The sequence below is a fragment of the Leptodactylus fuscus genome, chromosome 4 (genome assembly GCF_031893055.1).
Source record: "Leptodactylus fuscus isolate aLepFus1 chromosome 4, aLepFus1.hap2, whole genome shotgun sequence".
Lineage (NCBI taxonomy): Eukaryota > Metazoa > Chordata > Amphibia > Anura > Leptodactylidae > Leptodactylus > Leptodactylus fuscus.
The window spans coordinates 10,981,774-10,998,341 of record NC_134268.1 but is presented as its reverse complement, the minus strand read 5'-3'; the positions used below and the strand labels follow the sequence as shown (position 1 = coordinate 10,998,341).

The 16,568-nt window shown below is 47.2% G+C and overlaps 1 protein-coding gene across 30 annotated transcripts in view; it reads right to left on the bottom strand.

The window, feature by feature from the left end:
* Positions 1–16,568, bottom strand: part of PTK2 (protein tyrosine kinase 2) — a 161,894-nt gene that overhangs the window by 100,216 nt on the left and 45,110 nt on the right. For 25 of the 30 annotated variants that reach the window (XM_075270076.1, XM_075270077.1, XM_075270050.1 and 22 more), the window contains one exon: positions 15,907–15,933. The exons of 1 other annotated variant lie outside the window; for it this stretch is intronic. Coding sequence is in view for 27 of the 29 variants with exons in the window: in XM_075270050.1 (XP_075126151.1) it covers positions 15,907–15,933 (27 nt within the window). In the remaining 2 variants the exon portion in view is untranslated. Of the gene's footprint in view, positions 1–3,961; positions 4,206–15,906; positions 15,934–16,568 lie in introns of those variants that run through there. 4 more of the 30 variants (XM_075270065.1, XM_075270080.1, XM_075270071.1 and 1 more) reach the window with 2 other exon arrangements.

The window sequence follows — 16,568 nt, the reverse complement described above, 5'->3', positions numbered from 1 at the left end:
ATACGTGACAGTTGTAAGCAGGGCAGGGGGCGCTACAGTCGGGGTCTTCCTATCCTGAAATGGCTGATAACAGGGAGCATTAGAATGCATTGTACTGCACATGAAGACGTCTTCTTCCATTCCACATCATTTCCAAGATCTCTGCTAGAAGTCAACAAATCGAAACCTTCTTTGCATCCAGACCCTGAAAACACGTCCCAATACTTGTCACATCGGAGGGTTTGTTACAATTGTATCCAGTCTAGACTATCCTCTATGAGCCGACACAATGTGTCCGTGCAGATACAATGTAGCTAAGTATCAGGACAGACCAGCTTGGTGTTGTAGATGTTCTTACTACAATAGTAGCCATAACCAAGTCACAGAACACTGTAACAGAACTGCAGCTGTGCAGTCACCAAGACCCAGCCGCAAAGCAGCGACAATGAAACAAAACCTCAGTGTGAATGGCGGCATTGAGAACTCTCACTACTCAAAGGACCTGCGATTCCCAGAATACAATATTCTGCACAAGCCCGGCCGGCGCGGTCACATGACACTTTCTCCCCCCCCTGAGGACAGAGGCATGATGGGAAAAGTAATTCACAGAGAGGGACATGCTGAACATTAGCCAAAACATTAATGGGCTGAGAGCGCTGCAAAGTAATGAGATCCGGGCTGAGGCCGAGCGCCGCCGCCTCCCTCATTACATATTAATGACTGTGCTGTGTGTGCAAAAATATTCACCCCCCGAAACAGGGCAGAGGCAACCTCAACCCCCGGTAATCCGGCAGGCACCTGATCATCTCATAGACATACGGTACCCACAGGCACGCTCATTCGCAAACGGATGAACAATTATACCGTATAGTCGCGCACTCACTGGCGGCCACACAATTATACCGTATAACCGCGCACTCACTGGTGGCCGCACAATTACACCGTATAAACGCGCACTCACTGGCGGCCGCACAATTATACCGTATAACCGCGCACTCACTGGCAGCTGAACAATTATATAATCTTGCACTCACTGGCGGCCGCACAATTATTCCGTATAACCGCGCACTCACTGGCGGTCACACAATTATACCGTATAACCGCGCACTCACTGGTGGCCACACAATTATACCGTATAACCGCGCACTCACTGGCGGCCACACAATTATACCGTATAACCGCGCACTCACTGGCGGCCACACAATTATACCGTATAACCGCGCACTCACTGGCGGCCACACAATTATACCGTATAACCGCGCACTCACTGGCGGCCACACAATTATACCGTATAACCGCGCACTCACTGGCGGCCACACAATTATACCGTATAACTGCGCACTCACTGGTGGCCGCACAATTATACCGTATAACCGCGCACTCACTGGTGGCCGCACAATTACACCGTATAACCGCGCACTCACTGGTGGCCGCACAATTACACCGTATAACCACGCACTCACTGGTGGCCGCACAATTATATTGTATAACCGCGCACTCACTGGCGGCCACACAATTACACCGTATAAACGCGCACTCACTGGTGGCCGCACAATTACACCGTATAACCGCGCACTCAGTGGCAGCTGAACAATTATATAATCTTGCACTCACTGGCGGCCGCACAATTATTCCGTATAACCGCGCACTCACTGGCGGCCACACAATTATACCGTATAACCGCGCACTCACTGGCGGCCACACAATTATACCGTATAACTGCGCACTCACTGGCGGCCACACAATTATACCGTATAACCGCGCACTCACTGGCGGCACACAATTATACCGTATAACCGCGCATTCACTGGCGGACGCACAATTATACCGTATAACCGCGCACTCACTGGGGCCGCACAATTATACCGTATAACCGCGCACTCACTGGTGGCCACACAATTATACCGTATAAACGCGCACTCACTGGTGGCCACACAATTATACCGTATAAACGCACACTCACTGGTGGCCACACAATTATACCGTATAAACGCGCACTCACTGGTGGCCACACAATTATACCGTATAAACGCACACTCACTGGTGGCCACACAATTATATTGTATAACCGCGCACTCACTGGTGGCCGCACAATTATATTGTATAACCGTGCACTCACTGGTGGCCACACAATTATACCGTATAACCGCGCACTCACTGGCGGCTAAATGCATCTACCACTACATGATCAGTCCTCGTGTCTAAACCTCCCTGTCACACTCAATCCCCTGCGATTTTCCGATAATTCGATACCTAACTAGATGGCGATTTTTGCCACACAGTCTCTTGTGGCAGATTTTGAAAAAGTTGCTATCAGGGGGTGATAAAGTGTCTGCACACATGTACTACGCAACAAAAGGTGCCAAGTAGCAAGACCCACACATCCGCTGCCATCTATAGGAACATATACACCCTCCGGCAGCTTTCTGTCACTTGATTTATTGCAAATCTGTGGAAGGATGAAGTTGCAGGAGGGCGGTCTTGTTGGCATCTTTATGGGTAAGGCTCTGTTCACATTGCATCGGAGCCCTTGGTGTAGCACGGTCCACCCTATAGGTTTGCGTCATTCCTAGGAGTCGTCCTGCCACCGCCGTGTCCTGTATCCTCGTCGTCGCTCCTCACATCCTAATGTCAAAATCCCATTTTAATGAAATTGTCTGGTGTAATCCGGAGACGGCAGGTGGTGACCTTAATGTGCCCGATGCCTCCGCCAACCATAGAGATGCACGGCAGAGGCCTCGTCACCGCCGTCTCCTGGTGTAAATATAAGGGGGGGGGACAATTCTGTCTAATAGTGATGAGGCGGCACAACAAAAGCCTTAAATAAAGCACACGGCTGATGATGTCATCAGTGGGCACCACTAGAAGGCCCCGCTCCTGCGCGGCACCTGGGACATGAATGAACTCAGCCCCACAGAGCCGATGAATAATCCTCGTGCCCTCGCCGCTCACCCGATTTTGATATCGTGAAGCCGCTCGCCCTTTGTTACTCGGAAACGGGATGCTCATTCATTGGACAAAGGCCACGCAGGAGAGAGCGAGCAGCAAAGGGTTAACCAGATCTGCTCCGATCCCCTGCCCGACAAGGATTAACCCCTTATCCACCATAATGCAGAGAGCTATTCAGTAGGGGACCAGCCAAGGGTTAACGTGTCATCTGCAACAATCAAAACAGAACAAGGCGTGTGAAGGGTTAATACTATCGGCCCTGCACCAATTAACTCTTTATAATCCATCCAGGCCAGGCCATAGAAACACGTCCATGCTTGCAGCCACCAAGTGGTTAACATCAGAGATCCCGGTTATCAGTTAACCACTTAAGCGTCATGTTATGGACAGTCCACAAAGGGTTAACCCGCTGTCATCAGAGAGACACGTTCCACCTGCTGCAGCGCATCATTTAACCCATTGCTTCCTTATAAATCTCATCAAATACTACCACCCCAGCCAGTATAGGGTTAATGTGTCACTGAGCTGAAGAGCCGGGATTAACCCCTTTATAGCCCACTAAGGGTTAAACTGACCTTCTCTGTTGCCATGTCAAATCCAAAACTCTACCTCACCACCAGGAAAGGGTTAACACCTGAGGTACAGCCTGTAAAGGGTTAATGGCCCGGACAACCCTCCTCCCCTTTGCCCCTTTAAGGCATACTTTGACTCAGAAGGTAAGGGGTTAACCCATGAAAGGGCTTAGAAAAACCAAAACCTGCCCCCTTTAAGGCATTGTCTGACTCAGCAGGTGAGGGGTTAACTCAGTGACCTGCAGAGATTAACCCCATACCCGCCGACATGTAAAGGGTTAACCCTCTGACAACTCCGGGGCACGGGAATGGGAAGGGTTAACAGCCCGCCCCGCAGTGCCCGGATTAACCCCTAGTAAGCCGCCGGTGTTGTGACGGTAACGGTCCAGCCATCACGGGGTGAAGCAGCTGTGGCCCCGGACGAGGCTCCCCCGCCCGCCCGCCCCCCCCCCGGCTCTTACCTTTCGCCCAGCAGATCGGGAATGGGCTGCAGCCGCTCTTCTCCATAGAGATGACGGCACCTGTCTGCTCGGGGCCCGGGCGCCCGGACACGTCCAGCCGCATAAGACACAGCCACGTCCGAGCGACAGCCGACAGGGGGCGGTAGGTCCGGGCTCAGTGCTGGAGCAGGGGGCGCAGGGAGCCGCACTGCATGGCGGCAACACCGGAGCCTGAGACGGGGCCGCTCCTGCCCTCAGCGGCCGGGCACACGCCGCATCCCGGTAATGTGACTGAGGGGAGGGCGGGGCAACCAGGCCGGTGTGATGGGGGCGGGGCCCGAGGGACGCTCATTTACATATACCTTCTTAATATGCTAATCCCACTCAGGACTGCGATTTAAAGGGAACAGGAGATGCAAAGACTCAGAGGAAGCGCAGAGATCAGGGAGGAAGAGCAGAGAGCAGAGAGGAAGAGCAGAGAGGAAGAGCAGGGAGCAGAGAGGAAGAGCAGGGAGCAGAGAGGAAGAGCAGGGAGCAGAGAGGAAGAGCAAGGAGCAGAGAGGAAGAGCAGAGAGGAAGAGCAGAGAGGAAGAGCAAGGAGCAGAGAGGAAGAGCAGGGAGCAGAGAGGAAGAGCAAAGAGCAGAGAGGAAGAGCAGGGAGCAGAGAGGAAGAGCAAGGAGCAGAGAGGAAGAGCAGGGAGCAGAGAGGAAGAGCAGAGAGGAAGAGCAGGGAGCAGAGAGGAAGAGCAGGGAGCAGAGAGGAAGAGCAAGGAGCAGAGAGGAAGAGCAGAGAGGAAGAGCAGGGAGCAGAGAGGAAGAGCAGGGAGCAGAGAGGAAGAGCAGGGAGCAGAGAGGAAGAGCAGGGAGCAGAGAGGAAGAGCAGGGAGCAGAGAGGAAGAGCAAGGAGCAGAGAGGAAGAGCAGAGAGGAAGAGCAGGGAGCAGAGAGGAAGAGCAGAGAGGAAGAGCAAGGAGCAGAGAGGAAGAGCAGGGAGCAGAGAGGAAGAGCAAAGAGCAGAGAGGAAGAGCAAGGAGCAGAGAGGAAGAGCAAGGAGCAGAGAGGAAGAGCAAGGAGCAGAGAGGAAGAGCAAGGAGCAGAGAGGAAGAGCAGGGAGCAGAGAGGAAGAGCAAGGAGCAGAGAGGAAGAGCAGAGAGGAAGAGCAGAGAGGAAGAGCAGGGAGCAGAGAGGAAGAGCAAGGAGCAGAGAGGAAGAGCAGGGAGCAGAGAGGAAGAGCAGAGAGGAAGAGCAGGGAGCAGAGAGGAAGAGCAGGGAGCAGAGAGGAAGAGCAAGGAGCAGAGAGGAAGAGCAAGGAGCAGAGAGGAAGAGCAGAGAGGAAGAGCAGGGAGCAGAGAGGAAGAGCAGGGAGCAGAGAGGAAGAGCAGGGAGCAGAGAGGAAGAGCAGGGAGCAGAGAGGAAGAGCAGAGAGGAAGAGCAGGGAGCAGAGAGGAAGAGCAGAGAGGAAGAGCAGGGAGCAGAGAGGAAGAGCAGAGAGGAAGAGCAAGGAGCAGAGAGGAAGAGCAGAGAGGAAGAGCAAGGAGCAGAGAGGAAGAGCAGAGAGGAAGAGCAGAGAGGAAGAGCAAGGAGCAGAGAGGAAGAGCAGAGAGGAAGAGCAAGGAGCAGAGAGGAAGAGCAAGGAGCAGAGAGGAAGAGCAGAGAGGAAGAGGAAGAGCAGAGAGGAAGAGCAAGGAGCAGAGAGGAAGAGCAAGGAGCAGAGAGGAAGAGCAAAGAGCAGAGAGGAAGAGCAGAGAGGAAGAGCAGGGAGCAGAGAGGAAGAGCAGGGAGCAGAGAGGAAGAGCAGGGAGCAGAGAGGAAGAGCAGGGAGCAGAGAGGAAGAGCAGGGAGCAGAGAGGAAGAGCAGGGAGCAGAGAGGAAGAGCAGAGAGCAGAGAGGAAGAGCAGGGAGCAGAGAGGAAGAGCAAGGAGCAGAGAGGAAGAGCAGAGAGGAAGAGCAGGGAGCAGAGAGGAAGAGCAAAGAGCAGAGAGGAAGAGCAGGGAGCAGAGAGGAAGAGCAAGGAGCAGAGAGGAAGAGCAGGGAGCAGAGAGGAAGAGCAGGGAGCAGAGAGGAAGAGCAGGGAGCAGAGAGGAAGAGCAAGGAGCAGAGAGGAAGAGCAGAGAGGAAGAGCAGAGAGGAAGAGCAGAGAGGAAGAGCAGAGAGGAAGAGCAGGGAGCAGAGAGGAAGAGCAAGGAGCAGAGAGGAAGAGCAGAGAGGAAGAGCAGAGAGGAAGAGCAGAGAGGAAGAGCAGAGAGGAAGAGCAGAGAGGAAGAGCAGAGAGGAAGAGCAGAGAGGAAGAGCAGAGAGGAAGAGCAGGGAGCAGAGAGGAAGAGCAGGGAGCAGAGAGGAAGAGCAGGGAGCAGAGAGGAAGAGCAGGGAGCAGAGAGGAAGAGCAGATAGGAAGAGCAGGGAGCAGAGAGGAAGAGCAGAGATCAGGGAGGAAGAGCAGAGAGGAAGAGCAGAGAGGAAGAACAGGGATCAGAGAGGAAGAGCAGGGATCAGAGAGGAAGAGCAGGGAGCAGAGAGGAAGAGCAGATAGGAAGAGCAGGGAGCAGAGAGGAAGAGCAGAGATCAGGGAGAGAGAGCAGAGAGGAAGAGCAGGGATCAGAGAGGAAGAGCAGAGATCAGAGAGGAAGAGGAGAGATCAGAGAGGAAGAGGAGAGATCAGAGAGGAAGAGGAGAGATCAGAGAGGAAGAGCAGAGATCAGGGAGGAAGAGCAGAGAGGAAGAGCAGGGAGCAGAGAGGAAGAGCAGGGAGCAGAGAGGAAGAGCAGGGAGCAGAGAGGAAGAGCAGAGAGAAAGCAGAGATCAGAGAGGAAGATTTTCATGTATATAGCATACATCACTAGAGGAGGACGTACAGGTATATAGTATACATCATCACTAGAGGAGGACGTACAGGTATATAGTATACATCACTAGAGGAGGACGTACATGTATATAGTATACATCACTAGAGGAGGACGTACATGTATATAGTATACATCACTAGAGGAGGACGTACATGTATATAGTATACACCATCACTAGAGGAGGACGTACAGGTATATAGTATACATCACTAGAGGAGGACGTACATGTATATAGTATACATCACTAGAGGAGGACGTACAGGTATATAGTATACATCACTAGAGGAGGACGCACACGTATATAGTATACACCACCACTAGAGGAGGACGTACACGTATATAGTATACATCACTAGAGGAGGACGTACAGGTATATAGTATACATCATCACTAGAGGAGGACGTACACGTATATAGTATACATCACTAGAGGAGGACGCACACGTATATAGTATACACCATCACTAGAGGAGGACGTACATGTATATAGTATACACCATCACTAGAGGAGGACGCACATGTATATAGTATACATCACTAGAGGAGGACGTACATGTATATAGTATACATCACTAGAGGAGGACGTACATGTATATAGTATACATCACTAGAGGAGGACGTACAGGTATATAGTATACATCACTAGAGGAGGACGCACACGTATATAGTATACATCACTAGAGGAGGACGCACACGTATATAGTATACACCATCACTAGAGGAGGACGTACACGTATATAGTATACATCACTAGAGGAGGACGTACACGTATATAGTATACATCATCACTAGAGGAGGACGTACATGTATATAGTATACACCATCACTAGAGGAGGACGTACATGTATATAGTATACATCACTAGAGGAGGACGCACATGTATATAGTATACATCACTAGAGGAGGACGCACATGTATATAGTATACACCATCACTAGAGGAGGACGTACATGTATATAGTATACACCATCACTAGAGGAGGACGTACACGTATATAGTATACATCACTAGAGGAGGACGTACACGTATATAGTATACATCATCACTAGAGGAGGACGTACATGTATATAGTATACACCATCACTAGAGGAGGACGTACATGTATATAGTATACACCATCACTAGAGGAGGACGTACATGTATATAGTATACATCACTAGAGGAGGACGTACATGTATATAGTATACATCACTAGAGGAGGACGTACATGTATATAGTATACATCACTAGAGGAGGACGCACATGTATATAGTATACATCATCACTAGAGGAGGACGTACATGTATATAGTATACATCACTAGAGGAGGACGTACACGTATATAGTATACATCATCACTAGAGGAGGACGTACATGTATATAGTATACATCACTAGAGGAGGACGCACATGTATATAGTATACATCACTAGAGGAGGACGTACATGTATATAGTATACATCACTAGAGGAGGACGTACACGTATATAGTATACATCACTAGAGGAGGACGTACACGTATATAGTATACACCATCACTAGAGGAGGACGTACATGTATATAGTATACATCACTAGAGGAGGACGTACATGTATATAGTATACATCACTAGAGGAGGACGTACATGTATATAGTATACATCACTAGAGGAGGACGCACATGTATATAGTATACATCACTAGAGGAGGACGTACATGTATATAGTATACATCACTAGAGGAGGACGTACATGTATATAGTATACATCACTAGAGGAGGACGCACATGTATATAGTATACATCACTAGAGGAGGACGCACATGTATATAGTATACATCATCACTAGAGGAGGACGTACATGTATATAGTATACACCATCACTAGAGGAGGACGTACATGTATATAGTATACATCACTAGAGGAGGACGTACATGTATATAGTATACATCACTAGAGGAGGACGCACATGTATATAGTATACATCATCACTAGAGGAGGACGTACATGTATATAGTATACATCATCACTAGAGGAGGACGTACATGTATATAGTATACATCACTAGAGGAGGACGTACATGTATATAGTATACATCACTAGAGGAGGACGTACATGTATATAGTATACGAGGACGTACATGTATATAGTATATATAGAAATCACAGCCCAGTTTTTTTTTTCAATGTAGATAACATCAAATTAATCCGACCTCCCCTCTACACCTTGTTACTGCGGTAAATGACTATTCAGCTGCAAACGTCTGGTTATTAATGCAATCTCTACATCGGTGTATACTGTATCTGCCCATTCCCAGCAGCCATCACTCCCGTGCTCTGATGCTACATTGTGTTTGCTGACTGTGTAAGGCCTATGGATGGTTAGAGACCCTTGTACACGTCTGTTAGCACGGCTGAGAAGATTCTGCTGCTTGGAGAAGCCATAACACTGACCTTCCCTTGAGCTAGTTGAGAATCTGGAGAATTACATTTGTTGGTTCCATTAAACTCTCAAAATGGCCAGAAAAAGAGAAATTTCATGTGAAACTCGCCAGTCTATTCTTGTTCTAAGAAATGAAGGCTATTCCATGCAAGAAATTGACAAGAAACTGCAGATTTCCTACAAGGGTGTGCACTACTCCCTTCAGAGGACAAACAGGTCCTAACCAGAGTAGGAAGAGAAGTGCGAGGCCGCGCTGCACAACTGAGCAACAAGACAAGGACATTACAGTCTCTAGTCTGAGACACCTGAACTGGCAGCTTCAAGAAACAGTCCCAGCAAAATGCCAGTGTCAACGTCTCCAGTGAAGAGGCGACTTCGGGATGCCGACCTTCAGGGCAGAGGGGCAAAGAGAAAACCATATCTGAGACTGGCTAATAAAAGGGAAAGATTAATATGGGCAAAAGAACAGACACTGGACAGAGGGAGATTGGAAAAAAGTGTTATGGACAGACGGAGCCAAGTCTGAGGTGTTTGGATCACACAGAAGAACAACTGAGAAGATGCTGGAAGAGCCTGCGGCCATCTGTCCAGTATGGTGGAGGGAATGCGATGGTCTGCAGGTAAAGTGGGAGATTTCTACAAGGGAAAAGGGATTTGGAATAAGGAAGGCTATCACTCCATATTTGCACCGCCATGCCATACCCTGTAGGGGGCGCTTGACTGGAGCCAATTTCATCCTATAACAGGACAATGACCCATTTTGCAACACATTTGATACATAAAAGTGGAATACACAAAACTGTCTGAACGGTAGTGTGTATATAGTATACAGTTAGAGGAGGAGGTACATACATGTATATAGTATACAGTTAGAGGAGGAGGTACATACATGTATATAGTATATAGCTAGAGGAGGAGGTACATACATGTATATAGTATACAGCTAGAGGAGGAGGTACATACATGTATATAGTATACAGCTAGAGAAGGAGGTACATACATGTATATAGTATACAGTAGTATACAGCTAGAGAAGGAGGTACATACATGTATATAGTATATAGGTAGAGGAGGAGGTACATACATGTATATAGTATACAGCTAGAGGAGGAGGTACATACATGTATATAGTATACAGCTAGAGAAGGAGGTACATACATGTATATAGTATATAGGTAGAGGAGGAGGTACATACATGTATATAGTATACAGCTAGAGAAGGAGGTACATACATGTATATAGTATACAGCTAGAGGAGGAGGTACATACATGTATATAGTATACAGCTAGAGGAGGAGGTACATACATGTATATAGTATATAGCTAGAGGAGGAGGTACATACATGTATATAGTATATAGGTAGAGGAGGAGGTACATACATGTATATAGTATACAGCTAGAGGAGGAGGTACATACATGTATATAGTATATAGGTAGAGGAGGAGGTACATACATGTATATAGTATACAGCTAGAGGAGGAGGTACATACATGTATATAGTATACAGCTAGAGGAGGAGGTACATACATGTATATAGTATACAGCTAGAGAAGGAGGTACATACATGTATATAGTATACAGCTAGAGGAGGAGGTACATACATGTATATAGTATACAGCTAGAGAAGGAGGTACATACATGTATATAGTATACAGCTAGAGGAGGAGGTACATACATGTATATAGTATATAGCTAGAGGAGGAGGTACATACATGTATATAGTATATAGGTAGAGGAGGAGGTACATACATGTATATAGTATACAGCTAGAGGAGGAGGTACATACATGTATATAGTATACAGCTAGAGGAGGAGGTACATACATGTATATAGTATATAGCTAGAGGAGGAGGTACATACATGTATATAGTATATAGGTAGAGGAGGAGGTACATACATGTATATAGTATACAGCTAGAGGAGGAGGTACATACATGTATATAGTATACAGCTAGAGGAGGAGGTACATACATGTATATAGTATACAGCTAGAGGAGGAGGTACATACATGTATATAGTATACAGCTAGAGGAGGAGGTACATACATGTATATAGTATATAGCTAGAGGAGGAGGTACATACATGTATATAGTATATAGGTAGAGGAGGAGGTACATACATGTATATAGTATACAGCTAGAAGAGGAGGTACATACATGTATATAGTATACAGCTAGAGGAGGAGGTACATACATGTATATAGTATACAGCTAGAGAAGGAGGTACATACATGTATATAGTATACAGCTAGAGGAGGAGGTACATACATGTATATAGTATACAGCTAGAGAAGGAGGTACATACATGTATATAGTATACAGCTAGAGGAGGAGGTACATACATGTATATAGTATATAGCTAGAGGAGGAGGTACATACATGTATATAGTATATAGGTAGAGGAGGAGGTACATACATGTATATAGTATACAGCTAGAGGAGGAGGTACATACATGTATATAGTATACAGCTAGAGGAGGAGGTACATACATGTATATAGTATACAGCTAGAGAAGGAGGTACATACATGTATATAGTATACAGCTAGAGGAGGAGGTACATACATGTATATAGTATACAGCTAGAGGAGGAGGTACATACATGTATATAGTATATAGCTAGAGGAGGAGGTACATACATGTATATGGTATATAGGTAGAGGAGGAGGTACATACATGTATATAGTATATTACTAGAGGAGGAGGTACATACATGTATATAGTATATAGCTAGAGGAGGAGGTACATACATGTATATAGTATACAGCTAGAGGAGGAGGTACATACATGTATATAGTATACAGCTAGAGAAGGAGGTACATACATGTATATAGTATACAGCTAGAGGAGGAGGTACATACATGTATATAGTATACAGCTAGAGAAGGAGGTACATACATGTATATAGTATACAGCTAGAGGAGGATGTACATACATGTATATAGTATATAGCTAGAGGAGGAGGTACATACATGTATATAGTATACAGCTAGAGGAGGAGGTACATACATGTATATAGTATACAGCTAGAGAAGGAGGTACATACATGTATATAGTATACAGCTAGAGGAGGAGGTACATACATGTATATAGTATACAGCTAGAGAAGGAGGTACATACATGTATATAGTATACAGCTAGAGGAGGATGTACATACATGTATATAGTATATAGCTAGAGGAGGAGGTACATACATGTATATAGTATATAGGTAGAGGAGGAGGTACATACATGTATATAGTATACAGCTAGAGGAGGAGGTACATACATGTATATAGTATACAGCTAGAGGAGGAGGTACATACATGTATATAGTATACAGCTAGAGAAGGAGGTACATACATGTATATAGTATACAGCTAGAGGAGGAGGTACATACATGTATATAGTATACAGCTAGAGGAGGAGGTACATACATGTATATAGTATATAGCTAGAGGAGGAGGTACATACATGTATATGGTATATAGGTAGAGGAGGAGGTACATACATGTATATAGTATATTACTAGAGGAGGAGGTACATACATGTATATAGTATATAGCTAGAGGAGGAGGTACATACATGTATATAGTATACAGCTAGAGGAGGAGGTACAAACATGTATATAGTATATAGCTAGAGGAGGAGGTACATACATGTATATAGTATATAGCTAGAGGAGAATATAGGTAGGGAAGACAGGCATGGTACATACCCCGTACAATGCCACCCATTACAGAGGGAACCATCACCTTGTGAGATGCTCTGCAGCAGCCCCCACACGGTATACACCCCGCACAATGCTACTAAGTACAGACACTGCTTATTAGAATAGTCTAGAAATGGGGTTCCCAAAAATACATAGAATTCGGCATCCTTGACATAACATCACAATGTTACAAGAGAACGGGGCCTGAAAGTCCCTGAGTGCGGGTGTGCATGCATGGCCAGAGTTTCACCTCCAACTATGGGACCGCCGCAGATCAATAGACCAGGGATTGTGGAAGAATAAAGCATTGTAAGGACAGGTATACATAGGCAGGACAGTTGTTTCTTAAAGGGCTTTTCCAGGATGTATACATTGGGGATCTGTGCACAGGATGGGTCAGCAATATGTGAACAATAGTGGTCTGACAACCAGGACATCTACAGATCAGCTGATTGGCCAGGACACCAAATTTGGGAGAGTGCTGCCAATACCAAGCACAGTACCGTATGTATTGTAGTGGCTATCCTTGGTATTGCAGCTCAGCCCCATGTGACCAGCGTACATGACATCACACAGCTGATCTGTAGCGGTCCCAGGCAGCAGACCCCCACTGTGCAGGACTTTTCTCTTTGCCAATTTTCGGCAAAACCTACGTAGACTCTGACACAGATGTGAACCTATCCTATTCAAGTAAAGGGAGTGGCGCAGGAGCCCTGTCCACTGTATAGCAGGCACTCCTATAAGTTGAAGAGGAGCGGTGCTGCCTACACTGCCCACCCAGTAGCAGCCTCCAGAGGCTGATCTGAGCGGGGGCTGGGTGTGGACCCAACATATCACATCATATCCATTTGAAAACTCAATTTGGGTCCTGACAACCCTTGCATTGTATGGGATTGATTTTTTATGACCAATGCTCAGGATAGGACAGTAATTCCTAATTGGTAGGGGGCTGACACCGGTCCTGGACTGATCCACGTCCGATGCCCCTTGTGCACACAATACAGAACGCGTGGTCCACTGTACAGCGGGCCCGGCTCCCACTCACTATAATGAGTGATGGCGCCCAGACAGAGGCTTGTGATGTGATGGCTCCAGGGGTCAGTGTCGCCCCCCTACCAACCAGGTATTTATGGCCCATCACATCCATCACAGGATGACAGAAGCGGACATTAAAGGACAGATGCAGACGGAGCCCCCTCCATTTGGTGTCCGTCTGCATTCATCCCCAAACATGATAGAAGTGTACAGATTATGTCAGGGCCTTGTTATTTCTAGACAGACCCTCCCCAGGAGCGGAGGTAAGAAGCACAACCCCCATCATTTAGGACAGAATACAAGCCCTGCTTATTGCTAATAAAAGGTAGAACGTTCCGTTACGGCTCAGTCCTATTCTAGCGAACGGGACAAACGTGCAGTACCAAGCACAGCCACTATACAATGCACGGCGCTCTACTGGCTAACAATACTAAGTAACACTGAGGCCTCTTCCATCAGCTGATCAGTAGGGTTGTCAGGTGTCAGACCCCCACTGATCTGATATTACAACCTCTCTCACCCAGCGATACAAAGTTGTTGCTGGTTAGGGGACGCGTCATTTAGGTCCTGCCCCCCTTCCTATCACATGCACAAGGCCGATGCAGATAACGTGCAGCGTGGCGAGCGTTGGGCGCTAGATGGAACCACGGCTGTCCTGCGGCGATTCTCTAATAAACCCACATCAGTCACCGCCTGCCAGGAACAGAAAACATCCCGTGATACAGAGACAAAATCTCCAGAACCCCCAATTGTGGGAAAGGCCCAGGGTCCCAAAAATCAGCCAAAATACTAGTCCAGGAGCAACCAGGTCACATGGGGACAGACATAAGGAAGAGCTCTGACACTTTGTCTTCCGCTTTATTTCCATATTTAGGAGGATTTTTGCACCTACACAAGATGGGAGAAGCTGAGGAGACCCCCACAAAGCTCACACAGCTGACGGCGTTACAGTTGTATCTGTGCGCTAGATCCGTCAGCAGAGGAATATTGGGCCTAGGTCTCAGGTTCAGCGATGAGATTTATTTTGATCCCACTAAAAATGTGTCAAATCTACAATCTAGTGACCCGAAAATCATCAGGTGGGGTGCAGAGCGGCCCTTATATGTGCACTGTATAGGGTGGCTATATACCACCCCCTGCACTAGTATACAGTGGCTCTATCATCATTAGGGCCGCTACACTGAGGGGTGTGGGGCAATGCAGTCCATTGTTCTGGTCCCCTGATGGAAATTCGAGTCACATGCGATTAGTTACAAACCGGTTCGGCCATCTCTATAGCAGAGCAAACCTCTAAGGCTTATGGCGTTACCTCATCTGATACATTGTAACAAACTACACACCAGCAATCCACTATAGATAGACCCCCCATAATATAAGGTATATATACCCCCGCTCCATCCCCGTAGGGTTAGACAAAGAAAATCACATCGTGGCGGTATGATAAGAAGCGAGCGGCCGATTCGGGTGTGCCCTATAAGGGACACAGTAACAGGCCGAGGTATCAGGACACGGGGCTCGGGAACCGCTCAGTCTTTGCCCCAGGTGATGCCTGGCCGTGACACAGCAGCGGGTGACGACACCAAGACTCCGCCATCATCTGTGAGCGGCGGCGCCTCCATCTGTGTGACTCATGTAATAGCATCAGCCGGCCAAAGGTTGTGTAACTCTGAGGATTTGTGACTTCCAGATGATAACATTATCTTCATTGTGTCAGAGTCCTGCCATAAGATCAGCGCATTCCTCTGCTGAAATACTCTGTGCTGCTGTGACTCTGCTCTGTCCTCCAGCCCCCTCCTAATACCGCTGACCTGATGGAGGGCGAGGACAGCACAGACATGGAAAAACCAATGGATGACCATCATGAAAACCATCGACAAGTCAATGAGAATATGAGAGACTTAGACATGAGGCTGGACCTTGTGGAGGACCTGTGTGTATACAGTCAGCAGGGGGCGCCACAAAACATCAGAGAGCACAATGTATCAGGACATAAAATAAGACTCACCTGGAGAGTAGGAAAGCCGGGAAATGTCTGGAAAAGAAAAGAAACTCATCAGCAAGGAGGCGACTCCACACCAATATACAAGAATAGACATGGACGGCAGACAACAGCTGATCTCTACTGGAAACAGTCAGCAAGCTTGTTGTCAAATACATCAAACACCCAAGATAAACTCATATAATGCAGGAAACGAACAGAACAGCTGAGAACACAAGAAAGACTCAACACCAACGGAACACGGCAAACATCAGATACAGGTCTGACACCTGACAACCAGCAAGAGAGCAAAATACATCCAAAATCTGCGGTGTCAGAACAGCATTAGTGTAACCTTGTGAGGTGACTGTACGGAGGACAGCGAACATGCAGGGAATAGTGAGCGCAGCTCTGGAGTACAATACAATATAAGTAATATAATGTATGTACACAGTGACTGCACCAGCAGAATAGTGAGCGCAGCTCTGGAGTATAATACAGGATAAGTAATGTAATGTATGTACACAGTGACTGCCCCAGCAGAATAGTGAGCGCAGCTCTGGAGTATAATACAGGATAAGTAATGTAATGTATGTACACAGTGACTGCACCAGCAGAATAGTGAGCGCAGCTCTGGAGTATAATACAGGATAAGTAATGTAATGTATGTACACAGTGACTGCACCAGC